The sequence below is a fragment of the Lasiosphaeria miniovina genome (genome assembly GCF_030549165.1).
Source record: "Lasiosphaeria miniovina strain SMH2392-1A chromosome Unknown B0T26scaffold_6, whole genome shotgun sequence".
Classification (NCBI taxonomy): domain Eukaryota; kingdom Fungi; phylum Ascomycota; class Sordariomycetes; order Sordariales; family Lasiosphaeriaceae; genus Lasiosphaeria; species Lasiosphaeria miniovina.
The window spans coordinates 2829055-2846111 of record NW_026848225.1 but is presented as its reverse complement, the minus strand read 5'-3'; the positions used below and the strand labels follow the sequence as shown (position 1 = coordinate 2846111).

The window sequence follows — 17057 nt, the reverse complement described above, 5'->3', positions numbered from 1 at the left end:
CTAGGCTATGAGGAGGGAGGCGCGGCAAACGTTTTCCTTTTATGTCGAGACTGCGCACGGCTGTGGTGGTGGGCGGTTGTTCGAGTGCGGATGCAGGTGCGGGAACGGGTGCTGGCGCGGAGCAATGGATTCCAAACAAGAGCGAGCGGGTGGCTGGGGATCGACAGAGTGCAAGCGAAAAAAAAAAGGGCGAGACTTTCGAAGGGTCAGGGCGCGACCATTTGCAACGAAAACCGCAATCGAATTGGTGAAAAGTGTTGGGCAGCGGCGGGTCTTCGACGCATGGTGGTGACGATAACGGTGATTGTTGTGCACTTTTGCGCCGACAAATGAGCTCCGCCCCTCTTCCGCATAATAAGCCCCTTCCCCAAGACCTCTCTCGACGTTGGAGAATAAAGATGGAGCTTTGCAAAAAAGACGCGTCCGTTCGTCGGCACTCACCGGTTTCTCCAAATCCACTTTACGCGTTGCGCTGCTGGCACCCCACCCCCTGTCCGTCGCGTTGCGGGCAGAAACGAGAACAGGGGGCAGGGGTAGGGTGGGAGCTGCAAGCCAGGCACAAGCCCACTAAAAATTGCTGTAGCGGGGTTGTGCTTTTCTCGCGGAGGAATTTTCTCGAAATCTTGTCGGCGCGAGACCTCAGCTTTGTCAAAAGTTAAACGACAAACAATTCCCACAAGGCGCCGTGCATTTTCCTGCGGCGAGACAACATGCCGAAACGGAAGCGCTCCGACGAGGAGGAGAGTGTCGAGGAGGTCTTTGGGAAGTTCCGGACCGAGCTCAACCATGCGCTGAAAAAGGCCAAGGGCTTCGAACGCCAGCGGCAATCGAAGCGGCTGTACGATGCAAAGGCCACGCCGGACAAAAAGCGGCGGGTCGAGAATGAGATTTTGGTGCTCAAGGTAACAAATTCTCGAGGGGGTTCAATTGGAAATGCTGCAACAGAATATTGGCTGATTTACTGTGTGCAGTCACTCAACCTCCATCAGACAGCGCACGCACACTTTTGCTCGGCGTTGCTGCGCATCAGAGCTGCGGCCGAATCGCCAAAGCTCCCAGCCGAGATCAAGGCCGGAGTCGCAAAGCCGAACCTGACAGAGGAGGAACAGACGACCCTGCACAACGTCACCAGTGCCCTGTACAGCCACAGCGACGTGCGCGCCGTGATTGACCGAGCTATCACGCAGATCTGCAAAGCCCTCAACGTCCCAGTGCCGGAGAAGAAGGGCAAGGGCGGCAAAAAGCTAGCGGCAGCGCCCGTAGCAGCCACACCAGCAGCCAAAGAGGGACTTCCGGCAGAGAAGGCGAAGAAAGGGAAGAAAAAGAGCAAAGACAGCGTGCCAGAAAATGCAGACCAAGCAGGTCAAAAGGAAGCGGGTAGGGAGGTTGACGATGACGACGACGAGGCCACAGAGATGGTTATCTCGCAACTTGACAATCTTTTAGGTGCTTCTTCGTCAGAGAGGGATAGCAACACGGACGAGGAAGACACTACTAGAGCGCTAATAAAGGGGGCGAGGCTACGTCGTCTCGCCACCAGGGATCTCGACCCCATGGAGATAACATCGAGCGAAGAAGAAGAGAGCGAGGACGAGGTGAACGACGACCTTGATCTCGATCCCATGGAGGTTACATCCGACGAAGGCGGAGAGGAGGACGACAGCAGTAGCGACGAAATAGAGTTTAAGGGGTTCAGCCCTTTAGATATTGAGGACGAGGCATCACATGGAGATGACGAAAGCAACTCCTCGTCTGAAGGCGAGGACGACGACGACGACGACGATGAGGAGGAGGACGAGGACCCTATACCCCGGCCACCGCCAGCAAAGAAGAAGAAGAAAGAGACAGCAACGGCAACAGATTCGACCTTCCTACCGAGCTTGATGGCAGGCTACATCTCGGGCTCGGAATCGGCGTCGGACATTGACGTGGAACCGCGCAAGAACCGGCGCGGGCAGCGGGCGCGGCAGCAGATCTGGGAGAAGAAGTTCAAGGCCGAGGCCAAGCACCTAAAGAAGATGGCGCGAGACGACGGGTGGGATTCCAAGCGCGGCGCTGTCGAGGCGGGCGAGGACGGCAAGCCATGGAAGCGCGGGATCCGCAACCCGCTGCTCGGCAGAGGGGGCCGCGGGGGCGCCGACAAGGCGCCGCCTCTGCCGCCGCCCAAGCCAAAGACGCGCGACGACACGGGGCCGCTGCATCCCAGTTGGGAGGCTAAGAAGAAGCTTAAGCTGCTGCAGAAGGATACCGCGCCTTACCAGGGCAAGAAGATCACGTTCGATTAGTCGCTATTTCGTATTAGGAGATAGGTTTAAATGAAAAGGCATCGATTTGCTTGTTTTGTTTTGGGGATATGCTATGTACGTTATGTACGTTGGTGTTTGTTGAGCGTTTGTAGCGAGCCCCTTTGGCCGCGTATGACAAGGTCTCAAACAGGCCTGCTCGACTGATAAGCAGGCATAGTGAAGAAGAAAAATGCAAGAGAGAAAAGAAAAACATTGAAAACTGAAAGAAAAGCATGTCCCCCGCTCCGTCCCCGTCCGTCCCATGTTAGAAGAGCCTTAACCCTATACCCTTGGACACCCTAGTCAAAGTCGAAAGAAATGAGATCATCATTAGTCCCAACGCCACTGCCGGCCCTGCCCGTAGAAGACTCTGTCCGCCGACGCTTCGGCGGCGACGGCGCATCGCCATCGTCGTGCGACTCGTCCCGCGCTCCACCTCCACCCTCATCCCCCACTGCACCCCCAGAGCCAGGCGTGGGCGTCACAGACAGCCCGTTGCCCGTCGTCTCGCGTGTCGATCCACGCCGACTACCACTGACGCTCGCCGGTCCGGGCGTCACAAACACCCCCGTCGACGACCGGCGCTGCTGCATGCTGCCCGAGCTCTCCTGTCTAGCACGCGCCGGCAGGTACCGCACGGGCTGCGCCTGGAGCACCTGGTCAGAGCCTGAATCGGATGAGGATGAGGACGAGGAGTCGCCGCTCGACAGCTCGATCGGCTGCAGCTGCGACAGGCCGTCGCTGGCGTCGTCGTTTTCGTCGTCGTCAGAGTCGGACGACGAAGAGTCGCTGTAGTCCGACGACAGCGCCATGATATGCTGGTCTTCGAGACGTGGGGTGTTATTCGCTCGCGCGTGGGAAAAGTTCGCAGCGGCGCGCTTCCTGGTCACGCCGCCGCCGCGCGCTCTGCCGCCGGCGGGTCCTCTGCGCCGAGGGCCAGGGCCCCTGTAGGGGTATGGGAGCCCGAGTCGGCAGGCGACGTAGGGCTGGCGGCGCGTCGCGCAGGTATGCGGCGGCGCAGCGCCATGCCTTGCGGATCCCGGCCGCGGCCTCGAGCAGGCCGCGCCATACGTCCCTTATTGGCGCGCACGCCTGCGCCAGGGGCTCGCGCGCCTGCGTTGCCTGGGCTCGAGGGCCCGCTAGATCCAGAGTCGGACCCCGAACTTGCCAGCGTGACTGACGGCGACGTCGAGCGCAAGGAGCTAGCGCCTAACGTGTAGTCGCGGCTTCCCGTGGCGGCGCTGCTGCCGCTGCCTCTGCTCAGGTGCGACGGCACGTCGAGGTCGCGGTAGTTGCCCAGCCGGCGCACGTTGTCATACGACCCGCGGCCGTCGGCGTCGGCGTCGTCGTCGTCGTCGTCGTCGTCGTCAATAAAGACGGACTTCACGGCCGCCCAGTCGTCGGCGCCGGGCTGCCAGACCGGCGGCCGCTCGTCCTTGAGCAGCGGCTGCAGGTTTTCTAGCTGCGAGTACTCGCGCCGGCTGGCCCCCTTAGCCATGGTGCCCGTGTTGTTAATGTCCTCAATGATGGACCAGTCTTCCACGGGCGTGCGCTCGCCGCTGTTGCTGCCGCTGGGCTGCTGCTGGGCCGCCTTGAACAGGTCGTAGAAGCGGATACACGACAGCCCGCGTAGCTGGTACACGTAGTCGATGCCCTGCACGCAGCGTAGCGACCGCAGTATGCGCTTGTTGGGCTGGCCGTTGGTTTTCTCAGCCATGAACTCCTTGAGCGCGTCCGGCTCGTACCTGCGCCGGACGTAGTTCTTGCCGCTCTCGTTGATGTGGAATACGAGCGTGCGTAGGCGGTGGCAGTCGGGCAGCCAGGTCAGCGCGTGCGTACGCTGCGAGAAGGGGGTTCGGTCTTTAGCGTCGGCCGGCTCGGTGACGTACTGGCTGCCGACGAGCGTGATCTCGACGTGCTGCAGCCGGTCGAGCCGCGCGTAGCCGATGCCGTGGCTGAAGCGCGCGAACTCGCCCAGGCTCGAGAAGGCGAACGTGTTGAGCCCGTAGAAACAGTGCGCGCCAATGAATAGGAACCGCTTGCTGACGAGCAGCACCCGCAGCACGTCGTTGGGGTCGAAGCAGTCGTGCGTGATGTTGCACCGGCTGCTCCCCCAGTAGAAGACGTGCTTGAAGCCCGTCTGTCGTCCCAGCTCTTCGTCGTTGGGGAAGGCGGCGGGTTGCTCGAACGGGTCGAGCCTTGAAAAGGCGTGGACCAGCTGGCCGTACTTGAACAGCCACATGTGGAAGATGCTTGCCTGCACCTTCCAGGGCAGCCGCTCAAATGGGAAGGTAGCGTTCATGTTGGCGGCCTGAATCATGGGGACTTGGACGGATCCATCTCGTGGCGGCAGCGGAGAATGGAAGCCCGCGGCCAACCGTTCGCTGGCATCTGCCAGCGTAATGTTAGGATGGACCCAGCGGAGTACGGTACTCATGTTCTCCTCCTTGCAGCTCAACTTGTAGATCTCATCGTATGAGGGCGCATCTTCGTTGCCTAGCAAGAGCAGACGGAGCTTATTTTGCCATGTCTTGGAAAAAGCACGTTGGCAAGACCGACATCGTCTCAGAACGACCTTGTGGATTCTTACACGCTCAGTGACTTGTGCCCGGCGCCTGACCCTGGTTTCCAGCTCCTGGAGCTGCGTCTTTAGGTCTCTCACTTCGCCGCCAAGTGTTGATGTGATATCCATCTCGGCTCGAAGAAGCTGGGCTTTATTTTCCAGCTGGGCTTGATAGACGGCCACAATCCGCCTACAGGCAGCTTCCTGGCATGGCGATACCTCGCCGTTGACCGCCTTCTTATTCCGTCTTCTCGTCTCCGAGAGTGGCGGCGCCGGGTTTGCCCCTCCATCAGCGGCGGAACTCATAGTGCCAGTAGTAGGTGAGTTCACTAGACGAGCAGATTGTATGTGAGTAAGAAGGCCCTCTCGGGGTCAGGGTAAAGATGAGGGAGAGGCCTTTCCGAGAGGCAATAAGAAATGTTGGAGCTGCGGCTTTGAAGAAATGTTCGAAATATGACAGATATATCTGTGATTTGAAGCTTAGAATATGATCGTGAGATAAGGTGAGTGGAGATGTGAGTGTGATGTAATCTCAGGTGGAGAAGACGAAGCTCCTCGTTGTGAAGAAGGCCTAAAGGCGCTAGGGAAGGTAATTGACTAGGTAGGTAGGTATGAGTTAGGTGGCGAGGCAGAAAGGCAGGTGGGTGAAGTACGTAAAATAAAAGGTAGGTAGGTAGTTATGAGGTAGGTGCGAGGCAGAAAGGCAGGTGGGTGAAGTAGGTAAAATAAAAGATAGGTAGGTAGGTATGAGGTAGGTGCGAGGCAGAAAGGCAGGTGGGTGAAGTACGTAAAATAAAAGGTAGGTAGGTAGGCATGGACTTGGGCACCGTGAAATATGAACGGGACGCTAGTTATCGCCTGCATACGGAGCTCGGGGCCAAAAGAATTTAGACCACAGGCAAGAGCCAGTGTCCCTTGAATCCGTTTGAGAAAGCGAGAAGATAACGAACACACTGTATTTGCTAGCGCTGAGTATCTTGTTGTAAGGAAAGAGCCCCAACCCACACACACGACCACCTCACGCGTACCGAGCGGGCCAAGACCTCACCCCTTTGTTATGACCTCTCGCCCGCCATGCACTCTGTCATGTATATAAGCAGTCGCCCTCGCCCCCTTCCTTTGCGAGGGCCAGGTTGAAGTCTCTTACCAATACCAGTCATTGCTCGCTCTCTTCAGTACCTTCATTGTGACCACCTTGATCAGGCTGAACAACGTGAAGCACGCATTATTCGTTTTTCAACCTAACTCACTAAATAGATCTGCACCTTACCTTCAAAAATCCTTCTTACTTGGATACTGTAGAACTTATTATTTTCCCGAGAGTTTGTCCGGCTTAAAAAGGCTTATTATATTACTGCATTAGACGCCCATCCCCGCCCATATAGCCATATAGTTACAAGTCCTGTTGCCAATACACAAGCATTGCGACATTCTCGCATGCGGCCTTGCGGCCGTGTCGTTCACCAAGGTTGAGCCAATCAGTGGCAGAGACGGTAATGACTGGTCAGCGACGGCCTCGTCGATATACATACCAAGGAGGACAAGAGGTTCTGAGCGAGGGGGGAACGGAGCGTGTGGAGGACCCTGTGCGAACGCCTGTCGACGATAATCGTGAGGTACCTGGCGGTCGTGCTGCCGTTCTGGCTGGCCGTCCAGCGCGAGACTCGCGGTGCCGCCCGTGGAGACGACGGGGAGGAGGAAGTGTTCAACTCCTACTTCCTCTTCGCCAAGACGCCCATCTACACGAGCGGGCAGGAGCGGCTAATGGACCTGGACGCTCTGACGGTGGCGGCCAAGAAGGCGACAGAGGGGGTCTTTAAAAACCCAAAAGTGATATATGAGGGACCGCATATGGCACATATATGTACAATACAAAATGTGACGTGGCAACCGTGATTTAAGCTAGCTTGGCTTCCCTCATATTGCGGAAGAAATCCATCATCCCGGTATAAACAACGAGCAAAATGCCGCCTCCAGGCCCCAGTCTAAGAACCTTAGGCACGAACCCCTTATACAGCGCAGCAAACCCTTCTTCCCTCGCAACCGTTGCAACACCGGGGAATGCCCAGTTGTACTTGGGCACCTGCCCGGGGACCTTGGGGCTGTTCTGGATCCTCGACTTGACTACGTCTAGAGGTGTGTTGAGAATGGTGCCGACGGTCCCTCCGACGCTGCCGGCAATGATGTCGTTTATTGTCTGGCCCTTCTTGGTGGACGCCTTGGGGATCAGTTCCCGGACCTGGAAGATGCAGCCAAAGTAGCCGGCGTTCCAGAGAATGTGGCGCCACAGAGTCGACTCCAGCCCGTTGTACATGGCCAGGATGCCCTCGTTGCGGACCGTCTTGACGATCACGTCCGTCATGCCCGAGTACTTGCCTGCCGAGGCCTTATCCTGGAGCCGAATCTTGACGAGCTCAAACGGCACGACGACAAACGCCTCGGTTGCGCCGGCCGATGCGCCCGTCAATACGGACAGGGACTGTGTCATCTTCTCCTGGCCGAAGAGGTCGCGCCAGAGCTTGCCCCACTTGTCGTTGGCCGCAAACTTGGTGGCGCGCTTGGGTGCCTCCATCAATATGGGAGCCGTGATGCCGCGGTAGAGTCTCGAAAAGCTGCGCACACGCCGTCAATATCCCTAGACATGGCCACAGCAGAACCAATTGCATACCCCTCATTGCGCACAATCTTCTGGAAGCAGTCCACCATGCCCGTGTAGGCATCGGCGCCGGTGGCACCGGCAGGTTGCAGCTGTCTGGTCGCATGTCAGTTCGAGACCGCGCCGCATATATATTGGTCGAAATAGGCTCGCTCACACTCGGGTCTTGACGACATCAAGCGGGTACCTAGATGGGAAATTTGTATTAGCTTTCGAGCACGCGACCACCGGACGGAAGCCCAGAACAAGACAAGAAGGCCAGAGCAAAGCAGCAACTTACATGACCAGAATCTAAGTGCGCCCGAGTATCAGTTAGAGTCAATTGGCCCGTAGTTTGGCCCTGGGGGGACGCGCCTCGGAAACACCGGCGATGGCACCTGGGGGGTTGAGATTGGTCAGCATTGGAGCTTCTCTTTGAGCTGTTTTTCTCTTCGTGGCCTAGATTGGCTTACCGGCCATGAACGTGTACACGAACGGGAGGGGGGCTTTTCCGTCCGCCATCTTGAGAGACTCAGTGCTTGGCCGCGCTGGTCAAGGTGTGGAAGCGCGGAGGTTTCTTTCGTCGTTGTTGTGAAGTTGGGAAAAAAAGGAAGGACGAAGACCCGTCGTCAGTTCAGTTCACCGCGGGCTATCCCAATCCAATCCAATCCAATCCAATCCAATCCAATCCAATCCAATCCAATCCAATCGCGTGCCCCCACACCTGGCCATGCGCTTGCGCCCGCATTCGCCCGCCCAACCAGACGTGGAGAAGCGGCATCGGAGGGGAGAGCAAGCCCCCGTCGCAAATCCACCAGGCGCTGCAAGGGTGCGCGAATTGTTCCTAGAAGTCGGGGACAGAGAGGGGATTTTGCTACTGGCCAAGGCGATATGGGGATCGGAAATGCCAGGAACACTTGGGGGAACGAATTGGGCTGATAAGAGCCGACGATCTATACCTAAGCTTGTGTAATGGCATGTTGCGTAGGTAACACGGGCCCCGGGTTGGCCTGTCATGCAAGTCGCCTGCAGCCTAGCTCCTAGCTTTAGTAGAGCTCTCTAGAGATGTGTGGGTTTACGGAATACAGCCAGAAATTCACCTATTCATCCTCTTGCTGCATGTCTATCGAAAGAGAAGTCCTCCATAAAACGTTGCACGCAAGAGCTTCGCTCGTCAAAGGTTGCAGGCAGATATACTCCTTACATAGCAGAAGCAGAAATATGAAAATACCACGTTCGTCCAATACAACTGATGTCGGGTACATGCGTGTTTGAGCTTGTATTGGTCGTCTACAAGGGAAGGCAGCTCTCTCGACGTTCTTCAGCGTGAGGTCTGAGCATGAGTGCCATCTATCGCAGTTGATTGGCCGGCCTGAGAAGTGCTGGGACCGGGGCCTCTGTCGCGGGCGCGGGGTTCTTGGTGAGGGTTGAGGGTTGAGGAAGGAAGGCTCAAGTTGCGCACACGATTCATGATTCATGATTTTTGCCTTGTCCAATCTTATCCCCGTAGATTCCTTCCCTCACTTTGTTCTCCACGAAACCCATCCCAACCCCACGACACGCCCAGACACCTTTGCACGACGTTGTCCCTTCTTGACCTGAACAGATCCGAGCTTCATCAACTGCTGCAAGACGCAGCGCCTCCCTCCAACCATCGGTCTGCGCCTGTTTCGTTTATTGCCGAAGGGCCCGCGACATTCTGCGCCGAAGTTGCCACCGCGCGCCCATCTCTCAGCAACACCCACACAAACGACCAATTGGCCCTCGAGCGACGCAGCGACTATCGCACAACGCAGCCGGCTATCTTGGGGGGAAGTCCTTCTCGCGCTTCTAGTCGCACCTTTAAATAAGCCGTGATCCTCGAGAGTCACAGCGAGGTGCCAACCGAAGCGCTCGAGGGACGTCCCGCGGTATTTCGGCTAATGACTCACCTGCTGTGGAAATACTACTGGCAAGACGATGTCGAAAAATTCCGACGACTCTTATCGCCTGCTGGCCACGGCGCCCAGAATGCCGCGCGAAGCCCGAATATAGGTGCCGGAGGCCACGGAAGCCCGGGTGGCGGTTTTGGGACGTCTCCGCGCCCGTCAGGTCCAAGGTCCCGCAAGCCTCCGGGGCTGTCGACACCCTTCGGCAATGGCCGACACGGAAGCGTAGGTCTCGGGAGGAGCGAGGTCAACAGCCGCGACCACGCCGGCCTTACCATTCTGCTGCGCGCGGCATCCTCGTCGGCTGAGAATGCCATCTCCTTCGTTGAGGCCTTGGTTGAACACCCAGCCATAGATATATACGCCCAAGACCCAGAGAGCGGGTGGAACGCCCTTCACCGGGCCCTATACGCTGGGAACATTTCCATTGCCAGACTTCTGCTGGAAAAGGAGCACAAGGACTTGACGGGACACACCTCTTCGTTCAACCGCGTCGGGCAGCTTATCAAGACGAAAGATCACGAGGGCAACAGCCCCTTCGACTTGTACAATTCGACCATTGGAGAGCGAAATTTGAAAGAATTGGTCGCGCAGGACAGTTCTGAACATGGCTCGGATAGCGACGAGGCTGATGTTATGCAGGATAAGGTCGCGTGAGTTTCTGCCTCCTGGCTCTTGTATAGACATGACTCTACGAGCTGCCTGCCTGACTTGAAAATAAACCAGAAGCGCAACAGGTCTCAATGCCTGTGGCGAAGACTTGTATGCCTTTGGCAGTAATAAAAACCACTCCCTAGGTTTTGGCGACGAGGATGACCGGCAGTTTCCTGAACGCGTCTTTCTCAAACGCCCAGACCATCTGCTTCAGAGATTTCACAACGAATATCTCGAGCAGGCAGGTTTAGAAGAATCGGCGTCTCAGGACATTGCCAAAATCCCGGCCCTGGTCTTGAACAAACCTCTGATGATTCAGGACGTTGTGCTGGCCAAGTTCCATAGCGCTGTGCTGACAAGAGACCCCGTTTCTAATCTCTACATATGTGGTATCGGTCGCGGCGGGCGACTTGGACTCGGAGATGAAAACACGCGGTTCACTTATGCCGCCGTGCAGGGACCCTTGGCTGACAGGAAAATTGTCCAAGTCGCTCTCGGCCAGAATCATTCAGTGGCGGTTGACGATACGGGGGCGCTCTGGACCTGGGGCAGTAATGCCAATTTCCAGCTCGGTTACGCTCCCCCTGTGCCACCCAAGAAAGACGAGGACCCTATTAGTACCGTGCCTCGTCAGGTCTTCGGGCCGCTTAAAAAGGAGATCATCTTGGGCATTGCCGCCTCGTCAATCCACTCAGTTGCTCATACCGGATCGTCCCTGTATTGTTGGGGCAAGAACGTCGGCCAGCTCGCTTTAATGGACGCTGACTCAAGATCACTCGAATTTCAGCAAACGCCGAGGAAAGTCGCGGCGTCGCTGTTCTCATCCCCGATCGTCATGGTCACGGCCATCGACAAGGCCACGACTATTCTGCTTCAGAATCACACAGTGTGCGTATTCACAGGCTATGGCTACCACATTGTCAAATTTCCATTCGCGGGCATTGACATGGTTGGCTCTCTGCGCGTGTCGACTCGCTACGAGCCGGGTCGCAACCAGATCCAGCATGTTACGTCTGGCGGAGAGACAATTGCGGCTCTCACTGGCCGTGGGGACCTATTTACCATGAATCTCGACCACAACATTGAGGCAAACCTGCCAGCTACCTCTACAACGAACCCTTCCAAGCTGAAAGGCGCCGTTAGCACCCCCCAGTGTATATGGAGCGCCAGGAAGGATGGCGCTCGGTCTGTCGGCGTCGGTGAGCATGGGTCAGTCATAATCAGCACCAAATCTGGGGCCGTGTGGCGTAGAACCAAGCGAGCAAACGCAAAGGATGTGAACTTTGGGCCGTCGGAGTCGAGGCGGAAGGACTTCAAGTTTCAGCGAGTGCCTTGCATTACCAGGGTTGCCACAGTTCGTGCCTCGCCATCTGGAGCCTTTGCCGCCGTCCGGCAAGATTCGGATGTCATGAAGGAGCAGCTGGTTATCGATGAGCCGACGCTTTGGAAAGATATTGCAAAGTTAAATCCCCTGAATGACTTCAAAGCCTCGGAAAATCGCGGCCAGAACGAGGCTACACAGAAATTCTGGGAGAACGACATTCTCAGGACTCAGTTGGGCTCCGTGGCCTACGAAGCTCTACGGTCTCCAGATCTGGATGCCGATTTGTTGCAGTACCTTACGTCCTGGGGCTTCAGTAATGAGCCCATGGAAGCGTCTATTTGTACCACCACCTCGCCCAGTCTACGGATACCTATCCACAGCTGGTTGCTGGCGGCTCGAAGCTCTGTGCTACGTAATGGGCTTGCACAGTTTCGGAAGTCTAGATCATACATCCTATCCGAAGCATTTTCGGTTGAAGATGTCGATGGCAAGCCACTAATATCGTTCCAGGGGCTGGATTTGATGTCGCTCCTCAACCTTGCTCTCTATATGTACGAGGATAAGGTGGTACCTGCGTGGAATTTCACCCGCCAAGCTCCGTCATTGGCGTACAGATATCGGCAGGTCCGCTTGGAGGTTATGAAGCTTGCCACGCGCCTAAACCTGGGCGGCCTGGAGGCAGCAGCACGGCTTCAGACACCGCCCAGGAGATGCATAGCTGAGGATTTCAGGCTTGCAGTCAAGGAGCGTCGCTTTTTCGAGGATGGTGACGCCTTGCTTGAGCTTGACCGTGTCGAAGTCCCGGTTCACAGCGCCTTTGTCTGCCAGAGATGCCCTTGGTTCGAGGGCCTGTTTCACGGTCGCGCTGGAGGTCTCTGGCTCGCCTCCCGCAGAAATACGACAGGTCCTGGAAGTGACTCGCCCAACAAGATCAGAATTGACCTCAAACACATGGACCCTGGCGCGTTCAAATACGTTCTTCGGTATCTCTATGGCGACTCCGGCGCGGAACTATTCGATCCTGCTGTTTGCGATTCATTCGACGACTTCCTGGACCTTGTGATGGAGGTCATGTCCATTGCAAACTATCTGATGTTGGATCGGCTCTCGCAGACTTGCCAGCAGGTCATGGGCAGGTTCGCAAACATACGAAATATTGCCCACCTTCTTAATGCTATTAGCCCATGCTCAATCACCGAGTTCAAGGATGCCGGACTGGAGTACATCTGCCTTCAGCTGGAGTCTATGCTGGAGAATCATCTCCTTGATGAACTCGACGAAGACTTGCTTCTAGAGCTCGACGATGTTGTCCGAGACAACCAAGCTTCTCAGTTTCGCTATACGAAAAGGGGTCAAGCCGAACTACTACTGCACGAGATATACCCTTGGCTTGCCCAAGATATCGAAGAAGAAAGAGAGACGCGAATCAAGGAAATGGCCTTCAAGGCCCATAAGGATGACGACCGGAAGGCTTCATCGTCGTTCAAAGGCAAGTCGAGCATCTTTGACGAGCTCGGCCCGTCTACCCCGTCTCCAGACAGGGCCAGGAAGGCATCGAAAGCTGGCCGCAATGAGCCCTTCACTCCAGATCTTAGACCCAAGACATCACAAGCAGACTTGATTTTCGATATGGATGACGAGGACTCGGCGGCACCCGACAGCCCGCTTATGAGGACCCGGACGAGCGGCGGCAATGAGGAAGTAGAGGAGCAGCCGTTGCCGGCCAAGTCGCTGGCCGCAACGCAGATCTACTTAGCTCTGACCCCTCCCGCAGCGGCCTGCGGTGGTAAACCTTGGGGGCCTGCCACCGTTGCTGCCTCAAAGACGGATCTCCGTGACATTATCCAATCGGAGGCCACAACACGATCGGCTCTGTCGGTGGGCTTGCTTGCGCACAAAGCAAGAGAGGAATCGCCAAAATTCACGCAACCCAAGCTCTCTCAAAAGGAGAAGAAGAGGCAACAGCAACAACAGCAAGCGCAAGCGCAAGCAGTGCAGGCATCCTCGCTTACGACGAACTCAGGCAAGAATGCTTGGGATAGCAGAGCGCGGGGTGATGCCCAAACTCCTGCGTGGAAGCCAGTGCCCATTGAAAAGAAGACTCCATCGAACACGTTGCTAACCCACAACATTTCATCGCCACCCGTGATAAAACCATTGCTTACCGCGGAAGCCGGGCCCGTTCCCATCCGTACCCGGACGGCGTCTCCAGATACTCGCTTCTCTGGCCAGCGCCTTGCTGGCAGCTCCTCCCTCTCCGGGACCCGTCCCCCGGTGAAGGCCACTAGCATCACGCCGGGTAGCAGCGTGGCAAGAACACCTATAGCAACTGAAACGCCGGCCCCACCTCTTGTGCCGCATTCCAAGACGTATCTGACGCCGGCCCGCAAGGCGGAACCACTACTCGGGTACAGCATGGAAGACATCATTGTCCAACAGAGGCGGGAGCAGGAGAGGGTCAGGGAGGCAGCCGCCAAGCGGTCTCTGCAGGAAATTCAACAAGAGCAGGCTTTCCAGGAATGGTGGGACGCCGAGAGCCGACGGACGCAAGAGGAGGAGGCGAAAAGACTGGACAGGGAGAAGGATACTCCAAAGGAAAGGGGAGTGATTCCGAAGGTGGGCGGGCGGAGAGGGAGAGGTGGCAAATCTCGTGGGGGAGGAACAGGGAGTGGACGAGGTGGGGGTGATGCAGGAGGCATGCAAAGTTCGCGAGGAAAGGGGAGAGGCAGACGAGAAGCCACGTCTACGGCAAGTGGAGAGAAGAAGCCTTGAAGATACCCAGGCCACGAGTATCGGCGAGGACGAATAATTGTCATGTACGAAGTACACAGAGGGCCAGGCGTCGGGGATTCTGTGTGTTCACATTTTACTAGTGCATGTCTTCGCGCTGCATGTATCATGGGTCGGCATCGGCGTTAGTTGAGGAGACGGATTCACGCCTTGGCAGTCAATTCGATGCCTAGATAGACGCATTTTTGATGTGGCATGTTTTGATACGGCCACATGTACCAAAGTATTCAGCAACCTGGAAGATGGGATGAGTTGATGTTTCGTCTCCGATAGCTACCAAAAGTCGTCGCTGCCGATTGACTGTTGAGATTGGTTGCGCGAGCCAATGTGTCTCAACCGGATCCTCTCTTGTCTCTTTCCCCAGACTCCTCCACATGGTTGTTCTGCAGCAGCTCCAGCGGGGCCCATGTGATGTCAAGCGACAGGCTCACGTCGATGCTTCTATGCTGCACGCCAGCCCCAAAAAACCCCACAGAAAGACGAGCATCGCCAGCGCAAAAGGTGCAGTTTTGAAGACTAGATTGACTTTTGCACTTTTACTCTTTACTCCAATTTTTTAGTCGTAGCTGTTGACCTCAGCAACCCGGTCTCTTAGCTCGTCTGCCTCACTTTCCGTCTCAATGCTCCGAGTCCTTTGCCTTATGATTCATCCCATCACAAAATTGCCTATCATTCGTCGTCGCTATCCTTGCATTACCTAACTTGGTGCCTAGGCTCCTACCAGCCGATGATATATTATTATTGAGGACTAATTTTTAGCTGCTTGGTTTCCTCTCTAGTGCGAATGTAATATTGGTCAACCGGAAATATCCAAGCCAGCCGCTGCTCATCGGCGAGTCGTCAACACTGCGTCAGCCTCCTAGACGTCGCACGCACCACCCCACACGATAGTCCATACACTCACTCGCAAGGCTCCTCCCGATACCCCACCAAAAAAACACGCCCTCTCCCAGCCGCCACTTTGTCTTTTCCTTCTGCCTACCGCAGGTAGAAGACAAATCTCAGGACACCGGCACTCTGAGATTGGTTCCGCTCGATTCACTTCCTGCTGAGGGTGTTGTGATTTCAGCTGCTCAGGGCCCCTTGACTTGTCTGTATGTACGGCTGTTGTTGGGTAGCGCTGCAACAGTGCATACAGAGAGAGATATCGCACTGCTCAACCTGCAAAGAAGATAGCCCAACACTGCGGCAGCCGCCGCCTGTTGCCTGCCGCCACATTTTTATCCGTTTCTGGTCCCTCGGTCAGCCGCGAGCCGTTGCTTGCTTGCTTGAATTTACGGCGAATCACACATCGCTGAGGCTTTCTTGTTAAAAAAAACTTGGTGGCTACTTCTTCTCTTGATGCATATCGGTCGCGACAGATCTAGTTACCTCGCCGATGAGTGGCAGCCACAAGTCTCACTTTCGCCTGTACGGATACTTGTAAATTTATCTTGTTAAGACGATAGAGACAGTGTGTGTGAATCAGAACAACACATCTCTTGCTGCGTTGCAATACTGCCTTACCAACTAGGAATACAAGCAAACACCTACCTGGCCCTCGCCGGCTTGCTTCCGACGGCCTGCCTGCAACTTGGTCGGCACCCACGGTATCTCAGCAGGCAGCCCGGCCTCTTTTCAGGGCCTGCGCAGATCGCATGTGGGGATCGTCGGCTGCGGGCCTCTCTTCATGCAACTGCAACTCGTCTGTCTGCACGACCGACCTCTTGACGGCCCACGGCTGGGGCCAGTTACAGACAAGGGACCCGGACTCGAGGCCCAGGCTTCCATGCAGTTCCAAGTGAAGTGCGGTGGTGCAGATATTGGCTGCAGATGCTAGACAGAAAGACAGACAGAAACTGATGAGCCAGCAACTCCGTCATTGCTACCTACTTACATACCTACCTAGCTAGCTTTCTGTAAGATCTGAAATGTCCTCTGTGGTCTTCCCCATTTGACCTCGTCAAATCCGCAGGTATAAACAACTACCTACTTAGTTGATAGTTGACCATTTTATCCCTTGCTTTCACTCTCCGACGTATTATAATTGTTTATTTTTTTTATTTTTTTTCTGCAGCAATCGCAGTCCCCATTTTCGTCATTCCCCCATATCCGCGGAGAGAAGTGGATTTGTCTCTCCCTCGTCACCCCCTGCTCCCCGCCATTCGTCAATCCCGAATCTGGGGGCTATCAGGGCATGGATGTTACCTATGACTCAAGGACGGATGACGAAAGATAGCAGTGGGATCACGAGCCGCCTAAAAAAAAGCAGCAGACACCTCTCTCTCCTCTTTTTCCTTAATCGACAGCGAGATAACTCGGGGAATTAAATCAAGAAGGGAAGATCAAAAGATCCGACCTACCTAGCCACCGGGTTATTTTGTTAGCTTTATTCGGGAGCCGCAAAGCTTGTAGGTTTAATACCTTATAGCGGGTTTTTACGGAGTATTTCGTGTAATTATTCCATCCGACACAGTGCATATACAATCCAATCCCTGAATGTTTGTTGGCGCGGTACTTACGAAGGAAAAGAAAATAACAAATGAACCGGCCAGAAAGGGTCTTTAATAGGTTTTTCTAGAGAAGGAATAGACCTCTAGGATTACAAAATAGGGATTCAAATAGCTATTACCTCCCTTAGCGTAAAACCTTTGCGGCGAGTCGTAAGATGCTAAGGCCATTTAGATCTTAGAAAGTACCACGCCAACAAACATTCAGGGATTAGATTGTACGCATATCACCCCAAAGTCAAACAACCAGCCCTACGTGCGCTTGTTATCTCCGCAGCTTACTACCGTCCTCTTACGTACCGAACTCGGTAAGGTGTACGGGATTCCTTGCGCACTGAGCACACGTTTGCTTCAGCCTTTTGCACCCCCTCACTCCCCTAGGCTCAGGC

General features: G+C 55.6%; 6 protein-coding genes across 6 annotated transcripts; 3 read left to right on the top strand and 3 right to left on the bottom strand.

Annotated features, from left to right (window-relative positions):
• Nucleotides 1–710: 710 nt before the first annotated feature.
• B0T26DRAFT_743163 (Bud-site selection protein) lies at nt 711–2285 on the top strand (the record flags this gene model as incomplete). The annotated part of the gene is made up of 2 exons (XM_060444218.1): nt 711–902; nt 972–2285. 2 exons carry the CDS (start codon nt 711–713, stop codon nt 2283–2285), a joined length of 1506 nt encoding a protein of 501 aa, XP_060293125.1.
• Nucleotides 2286–2573: 288 nt separating this feature from the next.
• On the bottom strand, nt 2574–3210 carry B0T26DRAFT_874812 (uncharacterized protein). Its single transcript, XM_060448042.1, has one exon. It carries the CDS (start codon nt 3095–3097, stop codon nt 2585–2587), a length of 513 nt encoding a protein of 170 aa, XP_060293124.1. The 5' UTR covers nt 3098–3210; the 3' UTR covers nt 2574–2584.
• A 444-nt stretch (nt 3211–3654) lies between these two features.
• B0T26DRAFT_619536 (uncharacterized protein) lies at nt 3655–4575 on the bottom strand (the record flags this gene model as incomplete). The annotated part of the gene is made up of 1 exon (XM_060436048.1): nt 3655–4575. A coding segment is annotated over one exon (921 nt), but the record flags the coding sequence as incomplete, so codon positions are not given.
• Nucleotides 4576–6561: 1986 nt separating this feature from the next.
• On the bottom strand, nt 6562–8260 carry B0T26DRAFT_425573 (mitochondrial carrier domain-containing protein). The gene is made up of 6 exons (XM_060434923.1): nt 7957–8260; nt 7859–7881; nt 7785–7795; nt 7662–7691; nt 7517–7600; nt 6562–7460 (listed from the first exon to the last, which is right to left on the bottom strand). Exons 1-6 carry the CDS (start codon nt 8003–8005, stop codon nt 6746–6748), a joined length of 912 nt encoding a protein of 303 aa, XP_060293122.1. The 5' UTR covers nt 8006–8260; the 3' UTR covers nt 6562–6745.
• A 466-nt stretch (nt 8261–8726) lies between these two features.
• B0T26DRAFT_425751 (uncharacterized protein) lies at nt 8727–9381 on the top strand. Its single transcript, XM_060434924.1, has one exon. It carries the CDS (start codon nt 8953–8955, stop codon nt 9331–9333), a length of 381 nt encoding a protein of 126 aa, XP_060293121.1. The 5' UTR covers nt 8727–8952; the 3' UTR covers nt 9334–9381.
• A 24-nt stretch (nt 9382–9405) lies between these two features.
• Nucleotides 9406–14161, top strand: B0T26DRAFT_652768 (uncharacterized protein; the record flags this gene model as incomplete). Its single annotated transcript, XM_060438395.1, has 2 exons — nt 9406–10064; nt 10138–14161. The coding sequence occupies 2 exons, from the start codon at nt 9406–9408 to the stop codon at nt 14159–14161; spliced, it is 4683 nt and encodes a 1560-aa protein (XP_060293120.1).
• Between the last annotated feature and the right edge of the window lie 2896 nt (nt 14162–17057).

What these genes read in the sequence shown, in the direction of transcription:
- B0T26DRAFT_874812 (XM_060448042.1), bottom strand. Translation starts at nt 3,097, where the DNA reads ATGGCGCTGTCGTCGGACTACAGCGACTCTTCGTCGTCCGACTCTGAC.
- B0T26DRAFT_425573 (XM_060434923.1), bottom strand. Translation starts at nt 8,005, where the DNA reads ATGGCGGACGGAAAAGCCCCCCTCCCGTTCGTGTACACGTTCATGGCC. An exon ending in CGTGTACACGTTCATGGCCG is followed by an intron (nt 7,882 to 7,956) that starts GTAAGCCAATCT and finishes TCAACCCCCCAG; the next exon opens with GTGCCATCGCCGGTGTTTCC. An exon ending in GATGTCGTCAAGACCCGAGT is followed by an intron (nt 7,601 to 7,661) that starts GTGAGCGAGCCT and finishes ACATGCGACCAG; the next exon opens with ACAGCTGCAACCTGCCGGTG.
- B0T26DRAFT_425751 (XM_060434924.1), top strand. Translation starts at nt 8,953, where the DNA reads ATGATTCATGATTTTTGCCTTGTCCAATCTTATCCCCGTAGATTCCTT.